General features: G+C 40.0%; 7 protein-coding genes across 7 annotated transcripts; 5 read left to right on the top strand and 2 right to left on the bottom strand.

Moving 5' to 3' along the window:
• Positions 1–153: 153 nt before the first annotated feature.
• On the top strand, positions 154–2,889 carry PCOAH_00034190 (Uncharacterized protein; the record flags this gene model as incomplete). Its single annotated transcript, XM_020060213.1, has 1 exon — positions 154–2,889. One exon carries the CDS (start codon positions 154–156, stop codon positions 2,887–2,889), a length of 2,736 nt encoding a protein of 911 aa, XP_019915831.1.
• A 560-nt stretch (positions 2,890–3,449) lies between these two features.
• Positions 3,450–3,884, bottom strand: PCOAH_00034180 (Uncharacterized protein; the record flags this gene model as incomplete). The annotated part of the gene is made up of 1 exon (XM_020060212.1): positions 3,450–3,884. The coding sequence occupies one exon, from the start codon at positions 3,882–3,884 to the stop codon at positions 3,450–3,452; it is 435 nt and encodes a 144-aa protein (XP_019915682.1).
• Positions 3,885–4,923: 1,039 nt separating this feature from the next.
• Positions 4,924–6,033, top strand: PCOAH_00034170 (Uncharacterized protein; the record flags this gene model as incomplete). The annotated part of the gene is made up of 1 exon (XM_020060211.1): positions 4,924–6,033. The coding sequence occupies one exon, from the start codon at positions 4,924–4,926 to the stop codon at positions 6,031–6,033; it is 1,110 nt and encodes a 369-aa protein (XP_019915603.1).
• Positions 6,034–9,388: 3,355 nt separating this feature from the next.
• Positions 9,389–11,680, top strand: PCOAH_00034160 (Pyruvate kinase; the record flags this gene model as incomplete). The annotated part of the gene is made up of 3 exons (XM_020060210.1): positions 9,389–9,572; positions 9,711–10,428; positions 11,015–11,680. 3 exons carry the CDS (start codon positions 9,389–9,391, stop codon positions 11,646–11,648), a joined length of 1,536 nt encoding a protein of 511 aa, XP_019915986.1.
• A 1,366-nt stretch (positions 11,681–13,046) lies between these two features.
• On the top strand, positions 13,047–14,139 carry PCOAH_00034150 (Uncharacterized protein; the record flags this gene model as incomplete). Its single annotated transcript, XM_020060209.1, is given in 2 exon segments — positions 13,047–13,617; positions 13,637–14,139. 2 exon segments carry the CDS (start codon positions 13,047–13,049, stop codon positions 14,137–14,139), a joined length of 1,074 nt encoding a protein of 357 aa, XP_019915935.1.
• A 121-nt stretch (positions 14,140–14,260) lies between these two features.
• PCOAH_00034140 (Uncharacterized protein) lies at positions 14,261–14,599 on the bottom strand (the record flags this gene model as incomplete). The annotated part of the gene is made up of 1 exon (XM_020060208.1): positions 14,261–14,599. The coding sequence occupies one exon, from the start codon at positions 14,597–14,599 to the stop codon at positions 14,261–14,263; it is 339 nt and encodes a 112-aa protein (XP_019915746.1).
• A 3,839-nt stretch (positions 14,600–18,438) lies between these two features.
• Positions 18,439–23,532, top strand: PCOAH_00034130 (Uncharacterized protein; the record flags this gene model as incomplete). Its single annotated transcript, XM_020060207.1, has 1 exon — positions 18,439–23,532. One exon carries the CDS (start codon positions 18,439–18,441, stop codon positions 23,530–23,532), a length of 5,094 nt encoding a protein of 1,697 aa, XP_019915693.1.
• Between the last annotated feature and the right edge of the window lie 1,092 nt (positions 23,533–24,624).

Genomic DNA, 24,624 nt, shown 5'->3' with positions numbered 1-24,624 from the left:
TTGTTCCCTGTTTGACATTTCCCCCCTTTTTTTGGGGGGATGCTTCTCTATTGAGGCCCTTCCCCCCTGTTGTCTTCTGATACAGATAACTCCACCAGTTCTATAGGAAGACTAAATGTGGATGGCCTGAACCCCCTTTATGTAAAATAAAAAATGGAACCCGATGTCGATCCTGCAGGCGACGATTACCCTGGGGAAGTACCCGATGAAGATTCTCGTCCGTGTGACCCCCCCGACAGTGAAACAAAAGGCGAGTGTGTAAATTCTTCTTCCTTGGATGGAGGAACTGGGGAGAAGAAAAAAGGAAAAACCTCCAAGGGGAGTAAAAAGGGAAATGGCATGAAGACCTCAAAAGGTGGGAAGAAAAAAAGGCGGGAAAAAGAAGCGAAAAATGAGGAACTTCCCTCAGGGGGGCCTTCGCCCTCCGCTTCGAGTGACGAACATGAATCGAATGACAGCGCCGATGCAGAAGAGGTGATCAGCTTCCTCTCCAAGGTAGGCACAAACATAACCCACCTATGCAAAAATGATGAGCAAGTTAGTAACAAAAAAAAGGAGAGTGCACATCTGAAGAGGGAACTCAAAAGGGTTTTAAAGTTCGTTAAGACATATGAACAAAAACATAGACAGAATGAGGAACACATAAAAGACCTAAAGGAGAAGATAGAAATGTACGCCATTAAAAATAAAGAAATTACAAAGTGCTACGAAGAAGGAAAGAAGAATATCCAAATTTTACAGGGAGAGTCGGATAAACTTCACAACCTATTTGACAGCAACCAGAAGAAGGAAGACAAGTGGAATGCCGAGAGGGAAAACTACTTGGAAGAGATAGAGTCGCTTAAAACTCATATAGAAGAGTTAGAAATTAAGGTGGAAAAAAAGAACAACGAAATTGAAGGGATGAAGAGGGAAAACGAACACATCCTGTTAAAAGTTGACAACCTAGAAAAGAACAGTAAAGAATTAAAAAATGAAAATATGGAAATGCGTGAAAATCTCAACGGGATGAAAAAAGAAAATATGAAGAAGAACATCACCATAGATAATTTGAAGAAAGAATTGGAAGAGAAAAAAAAGTTAGACGAGGAGTACAACAAGGACAAATTGCTGATCGAGAAAAACACAGAAATTTTAATAGAGGAGAGAAATTACATCAATGAAGAGTTAATAAAAACACAGAAGTTATTGGAAAATCAAATTAACAAAAATAGAGACCTACAAAATAGTAAGACTAACCTCCTCGAAAAGGTCGAGTTGCTAGAAAAAAAACAAAAAGATCAATTAAAAAAAAATGCCGACTTGGAAAAAAAGCTAGACGATTTGAACAAAAAAAATAAACTCCTCCTGAATGAAGCGAAAATGAAGGAAAGCGAAATTGCCAACAATATGTCAGTCATTAACGCCCTCACAAGTGGCAACTCCAAGATGAAGGTAAAATTAGACCAGGAATGCTTCAAAATAAAACAAATGCAGAAGGAAAACAAAGCGCTAACTATTAATGTTAAGTCACTCACCTATGAAATACAGAACTTACTCAAACTGACCGAAGAGATCAGATCGAAATATGAAAACCAGAAAAAGGAAATTAATGACCTCATTGTAGAGAAGGAACAAACCAAAAAACTCATTGAAAAAATAGACGAAGGTATTAAAAAAAGTACAGAATCCGCTAAGAAGGAAAAAATGTTCAACATAAATCTTGAGAAAGACATTAAAAAAAGCACAGAAGAAAAAAACAAACTGAATGAAGAAATACAATCCCTTGCTAAACAGAAAGAAAAACTACTACAAGAATTATCAAACACGAGTAGTAAAGTCATAAACAGCACCAACGAGCTGTTAAATAAAGACAGCAAAATTGGGACCTACCTTAAAATTATCAATTCCTTGAAAAACGATCTAGCTAAGGAGAAGGCCCTCTATGAAAATATTAAAAGCGAAAAAATTAATACCAATAAAAGTCTTACCGAAATTAAGGAGAAACTGTCCACCCTGGAAGAAAGACACAAAACACAGAACAACGAACTCGAGCTAATAAAAAATGAAAAAAAAAATCTAGAAGCAAAAATGGGAGAGTCCATGGAGGATAAAAAGAACGCATTAAGTCAATGTGAAAAGTTAAAGGAACAAATGGAAAAATTGAAAAGTCATCAGGAAGATAGCAAAACGAGGCAACTACACGATAAAAAAACAATAGACCAACTAGACTTTGAAATTAATGACCTAAATAGCAAACTAAAAAACTATGAAAAATGTGTTAACCAAAACAAGAAGGAAAAAGATCTTCTAAACAACGAAGTGAAAGAAAAAAATGAACACATAGCAACACTCAAGGAAAAGCTCAAGCTGCTGCAAATATCACATGATAAACTAGATGTAGATAGCAAGAACCATCTACAAGAAATTAAGAACTTGAATAAAAAAGTTGCCAATTTGAAATGCTCCTCGGAACTTTCCAATGTGTCGAAGGAACAGCTAAACAGTACAAAGCTACAAATTAACTCTCTCAAAAAGGAACTAATCAATGAGCAAAATAAAGTCAAAACGTTATCCGAAGAGTTGGAAAAACCAATAAACATCCACAGGTGGAGAAATATCGAAGGGAATGATCCCACTGCCTTCGACTTGATACAGAAACTTAGATGTGTACAGAAAAAGTTAATAGAAAAAACGGAGGAATCCATGAAGAAAAATAGCATAATACAGTTGAAAACCAAGGAATGCGAGCAGCTGCAACAACAGCTGGGCAATCTTTCCAAACAACCAGACGTGCAGGACGTCACTCAAATTCGCAAGAAGCTCCGTGAGAAGGAGACACTCATCAAGTCGCTCACGGCGGAGATTTCCATGTATCAGGAGGAGACCGAGAAGAAATCTAAGCGGTGAGGTTAAGTGGATACGCATGCCAAGATTGCTACTTCAGGATGGAACTAACACCGAACCCTTTGGAGGGCTTCCCCCCTTTGTCATGAGATGCCCACTCGGGGGGGAAGCATGTCTCAGCACGTGTACGCACGTACGTAGGTACATATACGTATGTGAGGTCATATGGTGCACCCCCTGGGGTGGCTAATTTTTAATATTTTTCTTTTCTTCCGTTTGGTTAAACTTATCCTAACTGTTTTTCCCCAAGAGGAAGTACACCCTGTCCTTTTAAATGTGTAAAAAAGATACGATTGCCTGCTATATGGTTTAATCAGCCAATTCCACTGGCAGAAGAGAGCCGAAATGGCGGCATGGACCACAGACTGGGTGCGAAATGGTATCCTGCACACAGGTTATAAATGGAGTACCCCCTTTCCAATAGACAGCTCAAAGGGTGGGGGTACTTCCATTTGGTGAAATTGGGGAAAGAAAAATAATGCAAATACAAAAAAAAAAAAAAAATTATCATGCTTCCCCAAAAGACAAACACGAACAGATACACAAGTGTATACACACGCAGCTTACTCGAAGTAACTCCTCAAATAGGCCGGCGTACCACTACCTGGATACTGCTTTAGCAAAACAAACAGGGAGGGAGAAAATAAAATATTATTTTTTTTCAAGTAATGTAGGTTCTTTTTACTGGACTCGCTATACAAATGCTCATTCATATTTTTTGTATTGTTCCACTTTTCTACGTATAGGGTTTCCACAAGGTGGTCATTTTCTTTTGTATAAATGTGATAATCGTTGAAACCCTTTTTTAACTCGAGTGAATCGAAACAGTACTTAAGTTCTGGAAGGATGTTTTTTAGGAAATCGTCTTTGCTGCAAATAAATTTGTTTATTAGCATTCCGTTTGATAAGCTGAGGTTACTTGATAGGCAGGTTACCAGGTCTCTTAACACCCACCCGCTCAGCGCCCCGCTAAGGCCGTACAAAATGTGCTTCTGCATGGTTGCGGGAGGGGGGAAGTGGAGAGGCCGTCCTCTCTGTGTTTCTATGAAGGGGGGATAAACGCGGAATGATGTGGAGTAGCTTACCTTGTGTGGAAAGACGGAACGTTCCCATCGACACATCGTGAACATCAACCACACAGAAATGTTCACCCTAAAAGTTGCGCTAGTAAGGGTCGCCACGTGGAAATATATAATTTCCCCATATGGCCCAGAACCGAATAATGCAAATAAAAGGAGTTGCGTGTGCGGAGAGCGCGCCAAGGGAGGGGGCACTTACCCGTATGGACAATCCAGGTTCTATTTGCTTCTATTCTTTCTAGGGTAGATTTCTAGCGTGGCTTTCCGCGGTTGATTTGTGCCGACGATTCGTGTGATCAAATTGTGCTGTCGATTTTTACGCTCTCCTGCGATCCAGCTGCTTCTGCTACTGCTACTTCGAGAAGAAATAGGCTCCCTATTCGCTCGGTTTAAAAAAAAAAGCGTGGCAACACCTTTACTGTGCGAGCCAGGAGAAAATTCACATTTTAAGCGCACGTACCCATTTTGCGAAGCGACATTTTTTTTTTTTTGTTTTTTTTTACCCGCCAGTTAAGGCGCCACGCTCAGTGCACAAAATGACGTGCAACTGCGTATGCATTCAGATGTGATGGGAGTTCCACAAATATCGACCAAATGGACGAAAGAAAAAAAAAGGAGGCACTGTACGGATGATAAATGAAGCAAGTGAAAAAATTACATACACCGAGGTGGACGTTTTTCGAGAAAGTGGAAAGCAGAATTTAAAAAAAAAATAAAATAAAACAATAAAACAGTAAAATATATTTTTTAAAACTTAATTAAAGAACCTTAGGAAGCACAACTCAGGCGAAATCCCTCAACAATAACAATTCAAAAGAAGTACCTCCAATCAAAATTCGCCGGACGCGAGAAGTGCAGAATAGAAAAAACGACAGCATCTGGCGGGCACGCCGAGTAACAGACATCCAATCGGTAAACCGCATAACCACTCAACCGGCTAACGGAGGGCAGAGCTTCTATGAGAACGCTGGCGGCCAGGTACCACGTGCTGGCAAGAAACATCTTCGAAAAGAACTCTACCCGAAGGAGGAAAGTGGAACCGAAGGGACTGAAAAGGTTCCTGTTTACGTCATTCATCTTCTTCTCATCGCCATCCATGGAAAAAGTCATAGGGACGCATTCGGGACGTTTCCATACGGACGAAATATTAGCCACGGTGATGCTAAAGTTTTTACCAGAATATAAGGATGCGAAGATTATTAGAACCCGTGATCAGGAGAAACTGAACCAGTGTGACGTGGTGGTAGATGTAGGAGGAGTATACGACCATGAGAAAAAAAGATATGATCACCACCAGAAGGAATTTAATGGAACGTTGGATGACCAGCATGACATAAGACTAAGCAGTGCTGGACTAATTTACAAACATTATGCGAAAGATGTTTTTCGAAAAGGGTTTGGCATAACGGATGAAGAAAAGGTGAACACACTTTATGACAAAATATACACCGCCTTTATTGAATCCGTTGACGCCTTGGACAATGGAATAAACCAACACGAAGGTGTTGCCAAGTATCAAATAAATACAACCCTACAACATCGAGTGAATCGGTTCAATCCTAATTTCCTCGAAAATGAAGCAAATGAAGATGAACGTTTTATGGAAGCTGCAAAAATTGTTAAAGAAGAATTTGTGAACTTTGTAAATTACTATTCTAAAGTTTGGTACGCAGCTAAAAGTATCACCTTAGAAGCAATAAAGGACAGATACAATTTTCACCCATCTGGGAGAGTTATTTTCCTGAAAAGGCATTGCCCCTACTACGATCATGTGTACGACATAGAAGAAGAACTAAACTTAAAGGACGAAATTTTGTTCTGTATCTACAATGACAGATACCAGGAATGCAGATGTGGAACAATTTCCAAGAAGAATGAAGCCTTCACCATTAGACTGCCATTTCCAAAAAGCTTTAGGGGTCTCCAGGGTGAGCAACTGGAAAAAGTTTCCAACATACCGGGACTTTCCTTCGTCCACTATTCTGGATTCACTAGTGGAGGGAAAAATGTGGACTGCCTGTTGAAGTTGGTGGAAGCAACGTTGAAGGAAAACAACATTTCCTTCTAAGTTTGCCTCGTCCACCATTGGGGTTCCCTACTTAGTATATAAAAAAAGGGGACACCTCATTATTTTGTCATGCGCATAAACTGACTGTATACTATCTATATCGTCTTAGACGCGTTAAATGGGTGCATCTATAGCTACGGCGATGCCCTCCGGAGTAGCTACTCTTCTTTTTGCCTCCACCGAACCTCTTGTTTGTGTATAAAATTGAACGCCCCACGTTAACCCTCCCTATCCCCCCTGCAAGAGGTGCCCCTTCTTGCGACACGCTCAAACGACCTGTGAGTGTCCAGCAGCATTTTTTTTTGGTGTACTATATCATGTTGTGTGTAACTTTGCGGTGTGTGATAAAGCCGCGCGTTAACTTCACCATGCATGATTATGTCCTGTTCAATTTTGTCCTTTTTCGCCTTTTTTTTTTTTTCCGCAAAATAAAACCATCCTGAGAATATTTCACACGTTGCACGCACACAACAAGCAGAATTAACTGTTGTACATTTAGGCTTTAAAAAAAAAAGGGGAAAAAATATAACCACAAATGGTTTTATAGCAACCAAAAGGGACAAGGCTTTGAGAAGAGGCATGCGTAGATTACTCCTTTCCTTCCCCGTAATGCTTATGCGTAGGGCAACCCCATAGCCGCAAGCACAATTTGTCTATGGCTAGCGTGAGGAGGAGCATTCGAGCATTTCCCCTCGCAGTCGAGGATGTCTACGCGTATTCGAAATGTCTTAGCAAATCGAAAAGACCAAACGGTGAGCGATCGACGGATTCTACAACCTTTTGACACTTGCAAAAGTGGAGGGAAAGGTACATCTTCAGCTGTGCGTTCCAAACGAAGCTTGCAATTTGTGACGGACTAAATAAACGGAAGAAAATGGGGGAAGCGATTCAGATTGGTTCTTCACCACCTACAAGCGGTGATGAAAAGACTGCCTCCCCATTTGGCTGCAATTCGTTTTCTCACGCGTGGCGCTGTAACGTAGGTAGTTTAAAAAAAGAACTTATCCAATCGGTTGAAGGCAGCCAACCTGCTAACATCCACAGCATGGTTATCACGCTTTATGTTTAAAGTTAGTCCCATGTTGGTTTGCACAAATGTATACACACACGACGCCTTGCTTCGGAGTGTTTCCCCCCCTCAAAAAAAAAAAAAAAAGCACAAAATGTACTGGTAAGAAAAGCCTACAATTAAAATTCCTTCGTCGTTACATACCTCATGTGAGCTTTAAAAATAAACGTACCAATCATTTTAAGAGAATTTGAAAAACTTTTTTTGTAAATCAAATTGAAACGTCTCACCCCAGATTAGAAACAAGTTACGAATAACCAACCCTACCTCCGCCTAATAGAACAAAATTAAACCCCACGGAGTATAACCCAATTCAAGCCTCTTTTAGATTATTTCAAAAGGTGAAGAAGCATAATTCCTATTTTGCCCCTCCCCGCCGGGAAAAAAAAAAGGAAATTCCCCAACAGGTATGTGGAACGCCTTACATCACGTTATTTTTTCGACTGCTATATTGCATGTTTACATATGCACACTGTTGCCGCCGTGAACGGACATACATTCTTCCCATTTTTAAAACAGTCCACACCTCCTCTTCACCCTTTTCATGCATCTCTGCTCGTAGAATGTGCGCGAATACTTTAACCGAACACGCCAAATGAGTTTCTTAAAACTGTTTTCAGCATAGGATGAAAATATACCCATTTGATATGAACCCTTTTCGCATTCCCCGCATGGTTACATATATATTGCCCTTAACGCAGAACGATCACCCGACCCCATGGATAGCAGCCATCACATCTTCCTCAGCCCGAATGTAAAAAAAAAAAAAAAAAAAAAAAAAAAAAAGATTCACATAATACTGATTAAGGAACAATTTATCTATATTAATTTTTGAAATTTTGTAGAGCCTCTATTTTATGGGAACATAAGCATACACATTTTTTTTTTCTTTATCTTGTCCTCTCTACCCCTATTTGCGCGCAACGCTGCTGCAACGAATACATATATAGCGCGTGCGTACCTCCGTATATTTTTTATTTTTTGCACTGCGACGTAAGGAGAAGGGGCCCCCCTTCAACCCCCCCCTTGTTTTTGTAACGCGTATTTCAACTTCTATATGAGTAGGCCAAAAATTCGCTACGCCGCATTGGGATTGCATAAATTTTACTTGTGCGCCATTTTTTTGAAGTAGAGTCCACCTTTCCGTGTCGACACTTCTTTTCTCTTGGCTTATTCTCTGCAGACGTGCACCGAAACCAAGGGAATATACGCACATGTAAAAGTAGTTAGATATAATAATATGCATACATACATATATATATTGTGATAAGTTTGTGTTTGGTGGAACCCCACTTTGGAAGTTTTACCAGCATCACATACATATTGCTATTTACATGTGCACGCGTCTCCACCATCTGGAGAGTGAAGGAAGGGAAGAAAACTTCACTCCCTCGAAATAATTAAGCATATTTTTACCGACCCACACGGCTGTACATATATGGGTATAATAAAAAGAAGTACGTATCTACATATATTCATTTATGCCTTAAAATAGCCTACGTTTGGGAACCCCCCGGAAGGTGCACATAAAACCATATTCGCAGTTACCCGTTTGGTGCACTTTCTTTACTTAATTTGCAAGCTCGTTAGATACGCCTTTGCAGCTAACCGCGGTGCGAAGCGATTAGATAAATGTATATATATGCATATACATTTATATATATAATATATATGTATGTAAAGATATATATATATATATATGCGTATGCATACGAAGAGTGTGCCCCCGTTTTTTTTTGTAAGCTTTTTACGTACCGCTCTCTTCGTCGGGTACGCTGTTTTTGAGTACCATCCTGTGATGCAGATGAGCATCTTACTTCGTGGCTATAACGTGGTTATGTTCCTAAATGTGCCTCATTTATTTATTTATTATTATTTTTTTTAATTCACAAGGAATGGTTCCCAGGAACACAATAGGCTATTTCGCCCCTTCTATAAAGGAGAAAAAAAAATAACTTTTTTTTTTTTTAACTCCCCCCTTTTAAGCATACTTAACCGAATTGTAGTTGAATCTGTCGAAAATATTTGCATTGTAAGTAATAATATACAGCCGAAAAGGAAGCAAAAAATTTTGTCACGTTGCGAAATAGTGTTCTTTTTAACTCGCATAACAGCTATATATGTACATGTAGAAAAAAAACAATTCCTGTGTTTCTACCTCCTACATTCCACCACAGAAAAGTAGTATCTGTCGAGGATCCGCGAATTAACCCCCGAATAACCGCCTAAGCGCTTCAACTGCGAGAATAACTCCCCCCGCCCCTCTATGCCCCTTAGCTTAACAAAATGAATTCTTTCAAATTTAAAAATTCTACCGCCGGTGCAAGTTTGCAGAGCGCGGCCAACATAACCTTGAGGCAAATCTTGGAGCCCAGCACTGTGGATTTACGCTCCAAAAAAACGCACATTGTTTGTACTTTGGGTCCAGCGTGCAAGTCCGTCGAAACGCTCGTGCAGTTGATAGACGCAGGTTGGTTCTGCCCCCTGGGGGAAGCACCCTTCACACATGCATGGTGTGGCGCGGGTAGCGTTCCTTCCGTTCATTCTTTATTGAAGTTTCTCATTCCGTGTACCACCTTATCGTACTCTGTTATTTCCCCCCCCGCAGGAATGAACATTTGCCGATTCAATTTCTCCCATGGATCACATGAAGATCACAAGGAAATATTTAACAACGTTTTGAAGGCCCAGGAACTGAGGCCAAACGCCTTATTGGGAATGCTGTTAGATACCAAGGGTCCCGAAATTCGAACGGGTCTTCTAAAAAACAAAGAAGCGCATTTAAAGGAAGGAAGTAAGCTCAAGTTAGTTACAGATTATGACTTCCTAGGAGACGAAACTTGTATTGCTTGTTCTTATAAAAAGTTGCCACAGAGTGTAAAAAAAGGAAACATCATTCTAATTGCCGATGGGTCCGTAAGCTGTAAAGTGTTAGAAACGCACGATGACCATGTGATAACAGAAGTGCTAAATTCAGCTACCATTGGAGAAAAGAAAAATATGAATTTGCCAAATGTTAAGGTCGATTTACCAGTCATAGGAGAAAAAGACAAAAATGACATTCTCAACTTTGCCATCCCCATGGGTTGTAATTTCATAGCAGCTTCGTTTATTCAGTCTGCAGAGGACGTCAGGATGATTAGGAATTTACTAGGTCCTAGAGGAAGGCATATTAAAATTATCCCCAAGATAGAAAATATTGAGGGCATAATTAACTTTGATAAAATTTTAGCTGAGTCTGATGGAATTATGATTGCTAGGGGGGACTTAGGAATGGAAATTTCCCCGGAGAAGGTTTTCCTGGCCCAGAAGCTGATGATTTCGAAGTAAGTCCATTTTATATGCGCAGCGGTATGCGTCTCATTGGGGGAGGGCGCCCCGTTGTGGAAATAGCAGTGTCCCCACTTATCTAATAACGAACCTGTGAAGCATATCATATGACCCACCTTGCACATCTCATTACCCATACACATTGCTACCCATTTGCCCCACGAGAAAAGGATAAAATAAAATCACCAATTCATTTTATCCCCTCCAAGTGGGGCATAAAATGAGTGAATAGACGACTCCGAACGTTTTGTTCGAGTCCCTTATTATTCAGTCTTATAAGTCAGCCGATTGGTTATATTTGGAGCGTCCCTCGCTTCATTTATTTTTAAAACCATTTGGTGTTATATTAAGATTACAATGAAACGTGTGTATTTACCTTATCCATCGTCGTAATACATGAAGGGGGGCTTCTTTCTATATATGTGTCCAACTCATTGGCGTGTCCTCCCCTTTTTGTAAATCACATACAAATGGCACTTTGCTCCATTTGTACTTCGTTTTACCACCAATTGTGTGATACGCCTCCACGATGTATCCCTTTCGTCATGTCCTGCGTGAATCCTTTACTACCCCCCTTTTCAGGTGCAACTTGCAAGGAAAGCCAATCATAACCGCCACCCAGATGTTAGAATCCATGACGAAGAACCCAAGACCAACAAGAGCCGAAGTGACAGATGTAGCCAACGCTGTGTTAGACGGAACCGATTGTGTCATGCTTTCCGGAGAAACAGCCGGTGGAAAGTTCCCAGTCGAAGCTGTTACTATTATGTCCAAAATTTGCTTAGAAGCCGAAGCATGCATTGATTATAAATTGCTATACCAATCATTGGTCGGTGCAATACAGACCCCGATAAGTGTACAAGAAGCTGTGGCTAGATCAGCTGTAGAAACAGCAGAATCTATCGGTGCAGTTTTAATTGTAGCTTTAACCGAGACAGGATATACTGCTAGATTGATAGCCAAGTACAAGCCAAGCTGCACTATCCTAGCTCTAAGTGCTTCTGACTCTACCGTTAGGTGCCTGAATGTACACAGAGGAATCACGTGCATTAAAGTAGGATCTTTCCAAGGAACTGACAACGTCCTCAGAAATGCTATAGAAATTGCCAAAGAGAGGAACCTAGTCAAAGTGGGAGACAGTGCCATATGCATTCACGGTATTAAAGAAGAAGTCGCCGGAGCTACCAACTTGATGAAAGTGGTCCAAGTGGATTAAATAAAATGTGCTAGCGAAGAGTGCACCAAGCTTATATAAAGAAATCGGCACGAACACCTGCGTTGAAAAACCGCCCCTATGTAACGAAGCGGTGGAAAGAATGAGCGGTTAATAATGGAGATGCTTTTATGTGATGATCTATTGTACGCCTTTTTTACGTAACTATTTTTATTATGTGTCCCGCTTTGTAAAAAAAAAAAAAAAAAAAAAAAAAAAAAAGAATTTTTCAGACAACAAATAACCTGTTGTTGAATGAATGGCCGTTTTAATAATTGTGCATACAACACACGAACTGTGTCAGTAAAAGTGTCGGGTTAAAATTATCCAGTGGGTCGATTGATTGGAAAAGCTTAAATTAAGGCATTAAAAGGAATGTGGTGGAATTTGCCCCTGGCTAAGTACTTTTTCATTTTTTGCGTAATCGGTGCGGAGCAAGAACGTTGTGGTGGTTCAAAGATGGACGGAACTGTTTCTCCAAATTTAGCATTCACATGAGGAGCAATGCTTTGTGAAAATCGGGATAGTTCTATTTAGCGTGCTGCCACAATTGGTAAGTTCTGTGAGTAAATTTTGTTAAGCCCCTTAAGGAGGCACACCAGTAACGTCACATGTCACCTTTTTTAATCATCCATATTTTTACATAAAAAGGATTGCACAGCGGCGGGGTTATTCACTCATTCTTTTCGAATACGCGCCTTTGTTCCCAACATGTTATCGATGTTCTAAAAGGCGAATGTCCTTCTTCCTACATTTTTGAAGAAGATCCATTTGATTGCCCTTCAAGGAAGTGTAAGAAAATGCCCGACCTGTTCATAAAAATTTGACGTTCTACATGGCATTCACGAGAAAAAAAAGAAAAAAAAAAAAAAAAAAAAAAAAAGAAACAATGAAAGGAAAGAAAAAAAGGGCACTTCTTAAAACAGCTAAATGGTCACAAAAGTGTAAAGGTGCTAAAATAGCGTACAAAGGAAGCGAATACCATTTTTAAGAAAACGCTTTAACAATGTGGCAGAAAATATAAAAAAACACACCGATGCGGGTCATTTGGCTCATGGGAAATTGTTCATCCAGTTACACGTACAGCAATGTACATTCACCCAATTAGTCAACGCTAATGTGTTCCTTGGGGCCAACAAATAGGCCACTGTTTTGACTTTCAAGTGTACAATCAGTTTGTGACTCCTTTACGGCGCATAAACTCGCACCAAGGGCATTGTGTACGCGTGTGCAGGGAAATCACAGGAAACAATTAAACCGGGCAGTTCCTACATGTTTGGAAAAAACACAAAAGGTATGTAATTTATTTTTTCGATTGACATAGACACAATTATGAACTAAAACTGAGATAAGAAAAAGAAAAAAAGGGAAATGTTAATTATTCTCTTCTGGAAAGACAAGATGATACGGAGAATTGCGGAAAGAGGGATTTTTAAAAAAAATGCACACCGGAGTTACTTCCATTTGGGTAAACACAGTGGGGGGTTCCTTCTTAGTGACAAAAAGTATGTACGCTACGAGGGTGGCTTGAATCAGGGGAGTAACCATTTAGGCATTGATCCTACTGAGGGAGGCAACAATGTTAGCGATAGCGACAACGCCAGCATACCGCCCGGGGAGGAGAACAAAATATTCGTACACCAAAAGTACAAAGTGCAAATGGCCCTGTGCATAGACAGATTTCCCCTGACCTTTGAGCAACAAGAGTTTGAAAAAGATTTCCAAAATTTCAAAGACAAATGGCTTCAAAAAACGAACAACAATTTGAATATCAACGAGGAATTTTTACACATGAAATATAATTTGAGTTCCTTTCACGATCGGAAGAAGGGAAATGACCTTGAGGGAACCAATTTAGAGGATGAAATGGGACACGAAAAAGGAAAAAAAGATAAAGGTGTGGATCATGTGCCAGGTGAAGAAGCGACGTCTGCAGAAAATGACGACCTCGAAAATTTGTTTGCTATAGAAGGTATACAAAACATTTTAAGCGCAAAAGAAAAAAAAAAAAAAAAAAAAAAAAGATGGAGATGAAAATGAGGAAAAAAAAAAAAAGTTCGATGATGATCATGAAAGCGAATATAACTACAGAAGTGTTACGAGGAAACCAAATAATTTTTTATACTTAGTGGTGAAATATAAAAAAACAGATAAGTGGATGTTCCCATTGATGGATTTTAAAAAAAAATTAACAATCAGACAAAATTTACAACACTTATGCACGGAACATTTGAAATGTGCAATGCCATTTTTTATTGGCAACTGCCCTTGTACGTTTGAAAAAAGAAAATATAAAGTTCCTCTTTCGTTTAACGAAATTATCGGGAGAAAAATCTTCTACTACAGAGCGCATTACCTCAACCACGACGTCCACTTGGATCTGTCCAACAATGAGCATATAAATGACTTTGCGTGGTTGTCTCGCTCCGAGCTGAAGGACTTCCTCTCCAGCAGTAAATACCAAGTCATAAAGGATGCCATTCCCTTGACGTGAGGAAAAACGGACAGGGGAAAAAAATCACCCTTATGTGTATTTGCTTACGCATGTACTTATGTATGTGCCCCTTTTCGCTCCCTTTTTTTGTGCATAATAGGGCGATTCTCACCCCTTTGTGCTAGTTTCCCATATCGAAATTGACCCGTTCCATTTCCTTTTTAATTTGATCCTTCACCGAATAAACATCAGCACGAGTAGCACTCGACTCGATCTGCGAGGCAGCATCATCTGGTTTGTTTTCGTCCCCCCCATTTTCATCATATAACTTTTGAAAGTACTTCCTTGACCATTCGTATATATTTTTTTTAATTACATGCTCATCTTCAGAGGACTGGGCTGGATTATGAAGAATCATATTTTTCGCGTAAGCCACCAGGATACTATTCAGCTTTTCCGAAATTGTTATTTCTTCCGATAGGTCAGCCGAGTCGGTTTGGCAGTCCACCTCTCGTTCCATGTGGTAAAGCAACGAAGCGGTGATATGTAGAGGCGTCAAAGCGGCAGGATGGACCCACCCTCAGCATGTATATCACACGGATGTGCCGGAAAAATGGGCCTTTGCATAATTAGGCCCGCTCTCTTTCCACGTGGGGGCACATAAAAAGGCTACACAAGTATATATACACACTTTGCTAAGTCCATATGTCTGCTAGGCTAATTTAGAGGGCGCACATTTATGCTGCCCCTTTGTTTTGTGAATTTTCTTCTTGAAAACCCCAATTACGAAACACATTCTTTCGTTTTGCATAATATGCACAAATCCCTTTCTGCAACTTTTTATTTCTCCTTATCGATGCGCAGTTCAACAGAAATAATTTAAGCGAACCCTTTCACTTTCTTGTTGTCCCTTACACGGGAACATATATGATGTAAAATAGAGACAAGGAGGGAGAACGTCGGATTTGCGTCCCGCTTTGCTTTTCGCGAATAGGAAAAAGTCACGCAAAAGACATTTAAAAGAGTCCCATTACACTCCTCATGATACCATTTCGCCATTTCTCCTTTTACCGCGGGGGATTAAGAAAAAAATATATTAAAGTTAGCGCTAAATTTGGTCCTTCTTTGCTAAAATGGAGAAACATGCTATTCGGCTTTTTCCTTTTTTTTCCCCCTTAAATGATAAGTTATGATAAAAATTGCGAGAAGCTTATACTCCCTTCGCGTTCAGATGTATACTATTCACACTTTATAGTTTTTCCCATTTGGGAGAGGAACCCTACACCATGTCACATAGCGCAGATATACACAATAATCCAAATCATCCGAAATAAGACCACGTTTCGAGGAAGCAAACTCATCGTAATTAACAGGAAAGGCAACAACCTATCGACATTGTCACATATTATTATTTTGACCATGTCTTGTATAAAGGGAGGAAGAAAAAAAGGTGGACCTTGCGTTGTGTTTTCATGGGAAAAGCAGACAGATGGCAATTACAAAGCAGGGAATAATTTATGATGAGTGGTTATATAACTGTGTCACGTCAACGCCACATGGGCCACACATATACACTACACTAGCACATAATTGTGTACACGTTGCTGCATTTTTTTTTTTTATCTCAATAAATAGGTTATCCGCATGTAAGCGTTCGGTTTGCTGGACTTTTCCTTTCGGCATTTACGCGGCATGAATTTCACTCACACCAAATTAGTGATTGGCAGTGACTCAAGTTTGCATTTTTTCCGTTCAGCTTCTTTTCACTGCATGGCGGCGTTGTCATTTTTTCACGGAGAACCCCTCCACCAAAATATGTTACACTCCAATGGAGTATAAATCCAGCGTTTGCCGTTTTCAAAAAATTAAAATGCAAAATTCACGATGGCTAAAAAAGGAGAGAAGACTTTTTCCCCCAACGCGAGAAACTCATTCGTGTGTCTGTCAACCATGTGTACGTTGTCCCATGTTGTAAAATAAAATATTCATAAATCATGCGCATAAGCGATATATTTACGTATAAATGCCTGTGGTATACCTTTGAGTACACATTTGTACTGACCAAGAGGTCAAATCTTTCCAATTATGGGAAAATTAAAATTAAGTAAAAACCCCAATTGGCATGGTACGTGAATATGTACTTCATTTATGCGAAGCGAAGTCATCAATTTTGTTCATTCACGAATGACGGAATTTTCCATTTTTTAATGTGTTCCAAATTATGCTTTAAAAAATTACTGCTAAGGTGGGAAAAACGTAATTGCAACAAAGTGGGGCAAAAATATTGCTGTTTTACCTGGGAAGGGAAATATTGCCGAACGTTTTTTTAGGTGCCTCTTTTTTTTCCTTTCCTTTGCGATGTTTTCCGTTTCGCCACTTAACCGCTTGACCATTTTGCCGCGTTTTCCTTTTTTCCCGTGCGCGAAAGCAGTTCACGTACGAACAATTAACTTGGGCGGGACATTACCCATACATGGATTTAAATTAAAGCAATTTTGCGTGTGCGGGAATTTGTAAAACGTGAATTTCGAGTTCGCGCGCTTTGCGCATAAATTCCCAACACGTATAAAATGTAAATATATATATGCATCATTATTGTGTACTCAATCCATACGTAAATGCGCGCACGTACATAATATATGTGCTGTACTGTACGGTACCCTACCGTACCGTACGCGCGTTAATACGCCCAATACACGCGCGAGTTTCCACGCCCTCCCAGGGGGCACAGTACCGATGGGCAATTCCTAAAACGAAATATGCAAAACGTGCACGTGCGATATGCGAGCCAGTACGGGCAGCGCCATGGGGATTTATCGCCCTGTACCCGTTGCATATATACCGCTATTTTATGGTAGGCAACAAAATAATACATTACATATGTAATATATATTATAGCCCATTCCGACAGGCCGCATAAATGACTCAATTGTGCTAAACCCACAGGAACATATACAAGGAGGTACATCCCCATAGTACTACACGTATACTGCGCCGTGCATATATGTGAGTGGATTATTTATACTATACGCATGGGCCGTTTACATGCATGGATTATTGTACGCGCGGCACCTTTTCATAATAACGCGCTTGTACATATGTGCTTTAACATACTCGCATAGGTTAATATCCAATGCGCGCGATTGCATGGCTACATATGTGCCACATTTTACATGCACAATAATAACAGTTTCCAAGCTTTTTGCATGTTCCCCAACAAGTGCTTAAAAAAAAGAAACGCTTAAACGGAAAAGTTGTCAAACTGTGCCTTTGCTTACATGCCAACTGCCATATGCCAACATGGCAATATGCGTATATCATGTAGCTCCTACAAACTCGACCAAATTTTGACGTGCTTTGTTCGACGCTAAAAAAAAAAAAAAAAAAAAAAAATAGTAAAATAAATATATGCGAAAAAGTAAAAGAAGCTTGTACATAATAAATGTTTAAAAAAAAAAAAAAAAAAAGTTATCCAAAATTCACGCTGTTGTTTTAGCCCAATTTAAGAAAAAAATTGATTATTTGAATTGGAACAAAATTGCTACATGTTTGTGAGTAATAAAAGAGGCAAATATATAGGAGGCAAATTTTTTTTTCCTTCTTTTTTGCAAACTTGGCGATTTTTAAGAATTAATTTTCCTTTTTGACTTTTTTCCTGTACATGTGCGGAAGTACTTTATATGCAAAAGTGTATGCACATTGATACGCATATGTACAAAGGTACGCATGTACGTGTGCACGTTTGCATAATTTGAAGTATTTCCCATAAACGCACGCATACGAGGACAGGCACCCAGCGCTGCGACCGGAATTCGAGGTCCAGGCACGTCCCGATCAGGGGAAACCACCAAAACCATGCATACTCGTAAATGAAACAGTTGCACCATTTGGAAAAGCGACCACATCGGTATATTCTCTGTCCTTAGGATCTTTGGGAATTTGTGCAGTTTCTGCCTTTTTTGCAAATTGTGCACATCTTAGACGGGAAGATCAGGCTAACAAAGTGGACAAGCCGCGAGAGTATAACCATAGGAAGCGCGGGAAGTGTGCCCCTCTTCGTGAGACACCTTCGAAGAAAACCTGTCACATAGGACATACCTTAAACGGGCATCGTGACATTCGCACTGTTATACTCACACCGTAACGCCGCAACAGAACCAACACACGAAAAGAAACACCCATCCGAATATGAAACGAAGGAATATCCCCCGAAGCACAAACCAAAGAGGCACGACAAAGAGCGCACAAAATAATAGGAGGAGCATTTTGTTGCGCAGGAGGAGAGAAGCCGAAGAGCAGAAGGAAGAAAAAAAGTAATCCCCCCAATAGCAGTCTTATACAACACGTAGTGTATATATCATGAAGAGCGTTGAAAATGACGATGACTCAGCCTTGCAAGGAAATGAAGTAAAGGAAGAAGTTGTAAATCAGTACATCCTAAATAAACTGAACTTAATTTTTAACAACAATATTAAGTCCATATCACATGAGGATAAAAACAATGAAGAAGAAAGTGAAAGAGAAAAGTACAGGAGAGAAGACACCACCTCGAACAATGACATTAGCAGCACGAAAGTAGGAACGGAGAAAAATGGTCCACTAAGCAAAAAAAATAGCTCAGTAAATATCATCGAAAGGAATAACACCAATGTTGTGGATGTGTGTAGTAAGAATAACCATGATAAAGGGGGTAGCAATACAACACCAGGGGGGGAAAAAAGCATTTTGAGTGTCTCCAATACGCACAGTAACAACGTGAGCGAAAAGAACAATTTGAACATTGTTGACATAAGGGACATGCACGTTTTGGAAAATAACTCCTTAAGTAATTCACTGGAGAAAGACATTTTAATGCATAATGGTGGCCAGGCGAAGAGGGAAAATACCCTCGAAAAAGCCAACACCATAAGTATTAACGACCTGTTTAAGCTAAACTCAGAGGCATATCTTAACATTGACAGCTCGCTGAAGAAAGGAAATCTCAGCGAAATTCTAACAAACGAAAATAACCTTAACTTGTACAGTCAATTAAACAATGCAAGCAGTCTCATCAGCAACAGTATCGTAAAAAAGAACGAACGATGGAAGAGATACATTAAATGCATTGAACCGTTTTTAGATGTCCATACGATTATCAATTTAAGTCAAACGTGTAAATTCTTTTACAAAAGGAAATATAAAGTATGGCATAATAGGTTAATATTTAACAGCTATCTAGGGTATAACCCTAGGGTGCTCTACGAGTATGTTTTTCCCAGAATATACAAGCACATTCACAGATCGGTTAGGAGAAGACTTTGTCTAGATTTCACCATGTGTACTTTAATAAAAGACATAACCGTAGCTAATGTGCTGAACCAAATTTACAATTTCGATTCGTTAAATACGAAGCATTTATTTATATATAATTTACAAGAAATTTATTTTGACTTTTGTCATCACCTGACGGATAAGACTTTGGAAGTTTTGGCGCAGACCAGGTTGCCCTCCTTGAAAACGCTAAGTATAAAATGTGTTCGTAACAAATATTTAACCTGTGCCCCCTTAACAGTTATGTTGAGGAAAAATAGATGGCCAGTGTTTACCAACTTTATTTGTTCCTTTTCCAATGCATGGCTAGAACCCATTTTTATAATGGCCAATTTTATTATCAACCGAGCCAACAATCAGAACCATCTGATTTATCACAAGTTGAAGAACTTACGTAAGACGTTAGAGACGATGAAAAATTTTGACAACTCCATCGTTTCTTCTTCTGCTCATGAAGATTGCAACCGCAGAATTATTAACGAAAGTAGCAGTTACAATTTTATGAGTTTGCAAACCTGTGTGGATGGCAGTAGCAGCATGGATAGGTCAAACGTTGCAGAGGAGGTCTGCACGCATGCGAACAACCATGCGGCGTGCAGTGGTGTATGTACTGCCGGGTCCCCAAACGAGTGCATCAACACCTCTAGCAACAATGTGTACAGCCGCAGTCGTGACCAGGACCGCAGCCGAAATGTTGGTAGTAAGAAAAAACTGAAGTCTGTGCTGAATAGCGAAACAGAGTGCAGTATCAGCCAATCCGAAACGAATAACAACTTTAGCATTTTTAACAATTTTTTCTATAATACTATTAAGCACTTTGGCTATTCTTCGAAGATGCAGAATGGCCTTCCCCACCCGGATTATAGCACCTATGCGAAGAGTTCCCCGCAGAGCCGAAAAGACGATCTGCAGGTTCCGGCGGCTAGTTCGAAGCCACAAGGCAGCGTAGTTAGCAGTGGTATCGGAATGAGTAGCAGCTACGGTGGACACACGCACGGCAAGTACGGGGGGAAGAACTCGACCACCGCAGATCCCAACCAAAGTGGAAGCAACACCCCCCAACCGCATGAAGGGCACGACCAGGAGCACCACGAACGGGCACATCATCATCATGCACATCATGAACAGTCCCACCATAATTACCCCCACCATGATCGTCTACACCATAGCCGCACGAAGCATTTTGGCGCACACGAGAAGAAGGATATATTTGATGAGTTCCTCTCGGGTGAATATTCCGCAGCGTGCAGTAACGAGAAGAGCAGCCCCGTGTACGAACCGGAAAATAGCACCTGCACGATGAAGCACGAATGTAAAGGAACGGACGGCAAGTGCCTGAAGAGGGAAGAAGAGGATGACAGTTACAACATCGAAGAGAGGGGACACGTGGGAGAGGCTCATCAGAACGGTCACAAGAATGGAGGTAGGATCTGTTGCGAGGGAAGGCAGACTAATGAAAATAGCAAGAGGAAGAACGACGAGAAGGGGTTTTCCGAAAATGTGGAGGAAGAAATAAAAATAAGAAAAGTAAGAGAAGGGGAGGAGAATCGGAATGAGAAAAGGATTGACAATGAGAGGAGAAGCGGGGACCCCCAGGTGAATAACCCAAGTGATAGAAAAGAGGACAAAAGAAGTCACAAAAGGTACGAGGATGGTGAAGAAACTGATGAGCAATTGCACGAAAGTAATAGTGTAAGCCATGCCGAGGAGAAGCACGCATCAAAGGATGCACATGATGCAGAAAAAAAAAACCATAAGAAGAAAAAATTGGAAAAGAAAAATTTCTATGAAAGTAAAAAAAGTAACCAAAATGGAAGTAATAAAAAGTCCAAAGTGTTAACAGCAGAAAATATTTTCTGCATGAATATTCTACACAACAATGTTAACACGTTTGATGAGGAGGAAGAGGACAGTGACGAAGATGACGCTGAAAATGAGGAAGAGAAAAATTTGAACAAATGCCGATGTAATGGAAAGAGCTGTATATACACCACAGAAGAAATAAATTTCAAATGTAAATGTGAAGATTGCCCTTTTTCCAAGGGGTATAAAAATTTAATATCCGTGGATGACCCATATATTCAGTCACATTTTGTACAACCCAATTTGGATATCTTGGGCTCATGGGGAAGTAAATGCTTCCTCGAAAGTATAGGACTGGATATTTACGTCAAAGGGTACAGTGTAGCGTTGAAAAATGAAAATATAAAAATATGTGTAAAGTTAAGTAAAAAGATACAAGAAGAATTGTACGATCTGAGTAAGAGTGAGAAATATAAAAACAATAATTTGGTATACCTGCTCAGAGATAAGGGAAGTGAACTACTATCCAACACTCCGTTAACCATCGAAACGGATGAAAACAGAGGAATTGACATTTGGACGCTGCCTATATCGCTCGCCATTAGTAAAAGAAATAGATACCTCTTCTACTTGGTTCTAAAAGGAGGGGCCAAAATTGACATTTGGGATTATTTAGGGAAATCCCCCTTGTACATCGCGTGCGAAAATGAATCCAAGGAGTTCGTTGAAGTCTTGCTAGAAGAGAGGAGGAAGCGGAAGAAGAAAAATAATATCATCCAGTATAGCTATAAGAACTCTGCTACGATGGACCGTGAAGGATCCCTTGCGGAGGCTGCCAATAGTAGTATCGAAGCATGGGTGAACGACCGAGGTCAGGGTGCATCTCCCCCAGCCAGTATGGAAATGGAGAAAAATGCCCCCAAGGAGGGAAATTCACCAGAGGAAGGCGCCACCGAAAAGGGGAACTCCCTTGACAGGGCAAACAACGTTGATAAGGGAAACTCACTCGAAAATCAAACCTCAAACGATGCGGATTTAACTTCGTGGGAAGGAACAAAAAAAAATAACGACAATTGTAACACGATTTGTGTGAGTCCCTACGGAAACACATGTGACAGTTATTATGTGACCTTCCCCATAGACATAGAAAATGGATACATCCCTCTGAACATCGCCATTAAGAAGAAAAATTTCTCTATCGTAAATTCGCTAGTAAAAAATGGAGAAAATTTGAATATCATTTGTCCCTTCGTGAGGGATTATAAGTCCCCCCTATACCTTGCCTGCGAGAATAACATAAGTGAAATTATACAGCTACTACTAGAAAATAAAGCCAACCCAAACTGGTGCTACCATAACAAATTCACCCCCATTTTGCTTGCCTACAATTTGAACAAAGCTTGGGTGAATCATTTTATTGATGCCGGGGCAGGAGAAAAACCTTGTGACAGACACATTTTAACTGAAGTCCTGTCGTGCGCAATTTTTAAAAATGACCTATCAACTGTGCAGTTGTTGTTGAAAAAGTACCCACAGCTGCTACAGAAGGAACATAATTTATGGTCCCTACCATTTATCCAGGCGTCCAAATTGGAGAGAGTAAACATATTAAAATATTTGCACACACTGAAGAAGGAAATTATTAACCAGCTGGATTCAAATAGTGTGTTGTCTCCAATTCATGCTGCCGCGGAGGAGGGGAATTTAGAAATTTTAAAATTTCTACTTGAAAATAATGTAAATATAAACCTAACAAATAAGTACCACCAAAATGCTTTGCATATCGCTTGTTTGGAAAATCAGGAAAAGGTTGTCCAACTTTTGCTAACAAATAACATAGACGTGAACTGTAAGGACAACATAAATGGGGAGTGCCCCCTAATGATATGCATCCGAACAAGGAATGAAATTCTAGCACATCATATTCTTAACGAAGGGAAAAATATTAATTACAACCTTACCAATATTCACGGAGAAACTTCCCTCATATATTCCATCTTTTACGGCCTCTACGATATTGCGGATGTTCTAATGACCAGAGGAGCGGACGTCTCTGTCAGGGACATCAATGGAGACAAATCGTACAACGTCGCATGTGAGAGGGTGCTATCCCACAGGACTTGCAAAAAAGTACTGAAGAAATTTCTCAAACTGTACAGGTCACAAAATAAAAACTTCCTTCCCAAGAAAAATAAAATTAACAAAAAAAATAAATTCTACCAGTCGTACCAAAGCATCAACCAGAGCTTCCTCAGCATCTTCCGTATCAAAAAGGAGAAAAAGAAGAAAAAGCCCCAGTCGCCGTATGGCGCTGAAAATGATGAGGGCGTCCTTCCCTAGTTTGGCAGGAGGGAGCAGTTAAAAGCTGGATACGATGCAGGATGCGCGGAGCACGCCGTTCTTGTTCTGCCGGGAGGGTTGTCAGCGTGGTGCAGTCATCAAAAACCAAATTAAAATGGAAAATTTTGTCACGAAGACTGCCAAAACGGAGGAAACATTTTGTTTATGTAAAAGCCATTTCCTCCAAGAAAAGCGCTCACCCCCCATACGGCACGCATACATACGTGTTTGCATATGTGTAACGGTATGTGTATTGCTATTTGCAAAGGGCAAGGTAGGAACACACATGTGCATGCATGTCTGCGCTTCTTGCAATATTTTTTAATTAAAATATTTCACCTTTTTAAGGCACAGCAGTTGTGCATGTTTATGTGTATGTTTATGTATATGTTTAGGTTATATGCGTGTGAGCTTTTTTTTTTTTTTGTATGTACAGCCCACATATGTATATATGCCCGTATATACGCGGGTGTGTATAAGTTGCGCAGGTGTGTAGCTAGCGAGTATAGTGAGCATCATGACGAGACAGAAATGCTGCAATTATGTTATTAAATTTGTGTTTTTTTTATAGTTTGTAAAGTAATTATTTTTGCCGCCATTTTGCTAGCACTCGTGTCTTCATTAATTTTGAGACCACCTCATTATCACCAAATTATTGTTGACTTTTCATTGTCACAATATTGCTGCCTTTCTGTTTATTATATTTTTTTTTTTTTTTTTTTTTTTTTTTTTCTGTCTCTTCAAATTCGTCCATTTGGAGGGTTCGCCACTTTATGTGAAACCACATAACAGGAAGCGATTCCGAAATGATTAGTAAAAAAATGTGAAATGAAAATTCTAATTTTGCGAGGATTATTGCTACGTAGAAGTAGAGCTAATAAGAATTGGGACGACCTCCGGCAGGGGGATGTTTTATTTGGGCGGCGCTACATGTGGTCATTGGAATGGAGGGTACACAGACTGATAGTCCTACGTGACATATGAGCTTTACATTACTGGGCTAGCAACCTACCAAAAAGGGGAAGCACCGAACGGGTGTTATACGTGCCTCATCAGATATCACATAAGCACACGCATATTCCTGTGCAGGCG

This window comes from Plasmodium coatneyi, chromosome 11 (genome assembly GCF_001680005.1).
Source record: "Plasmodium coatneyi strain Hackeri chromosome 11, complete sequence".
NCBI lineage: Eukaryota > Apicomplexa > Aconoidasida > Haemosporida > Plasmodiidae > Plasmodium > Plasmodium coatneyi.
Note: the sequence above shows the minus strand (reverse complement) of the source record. Positions and strands in the feature narration are given on the sequence as shown.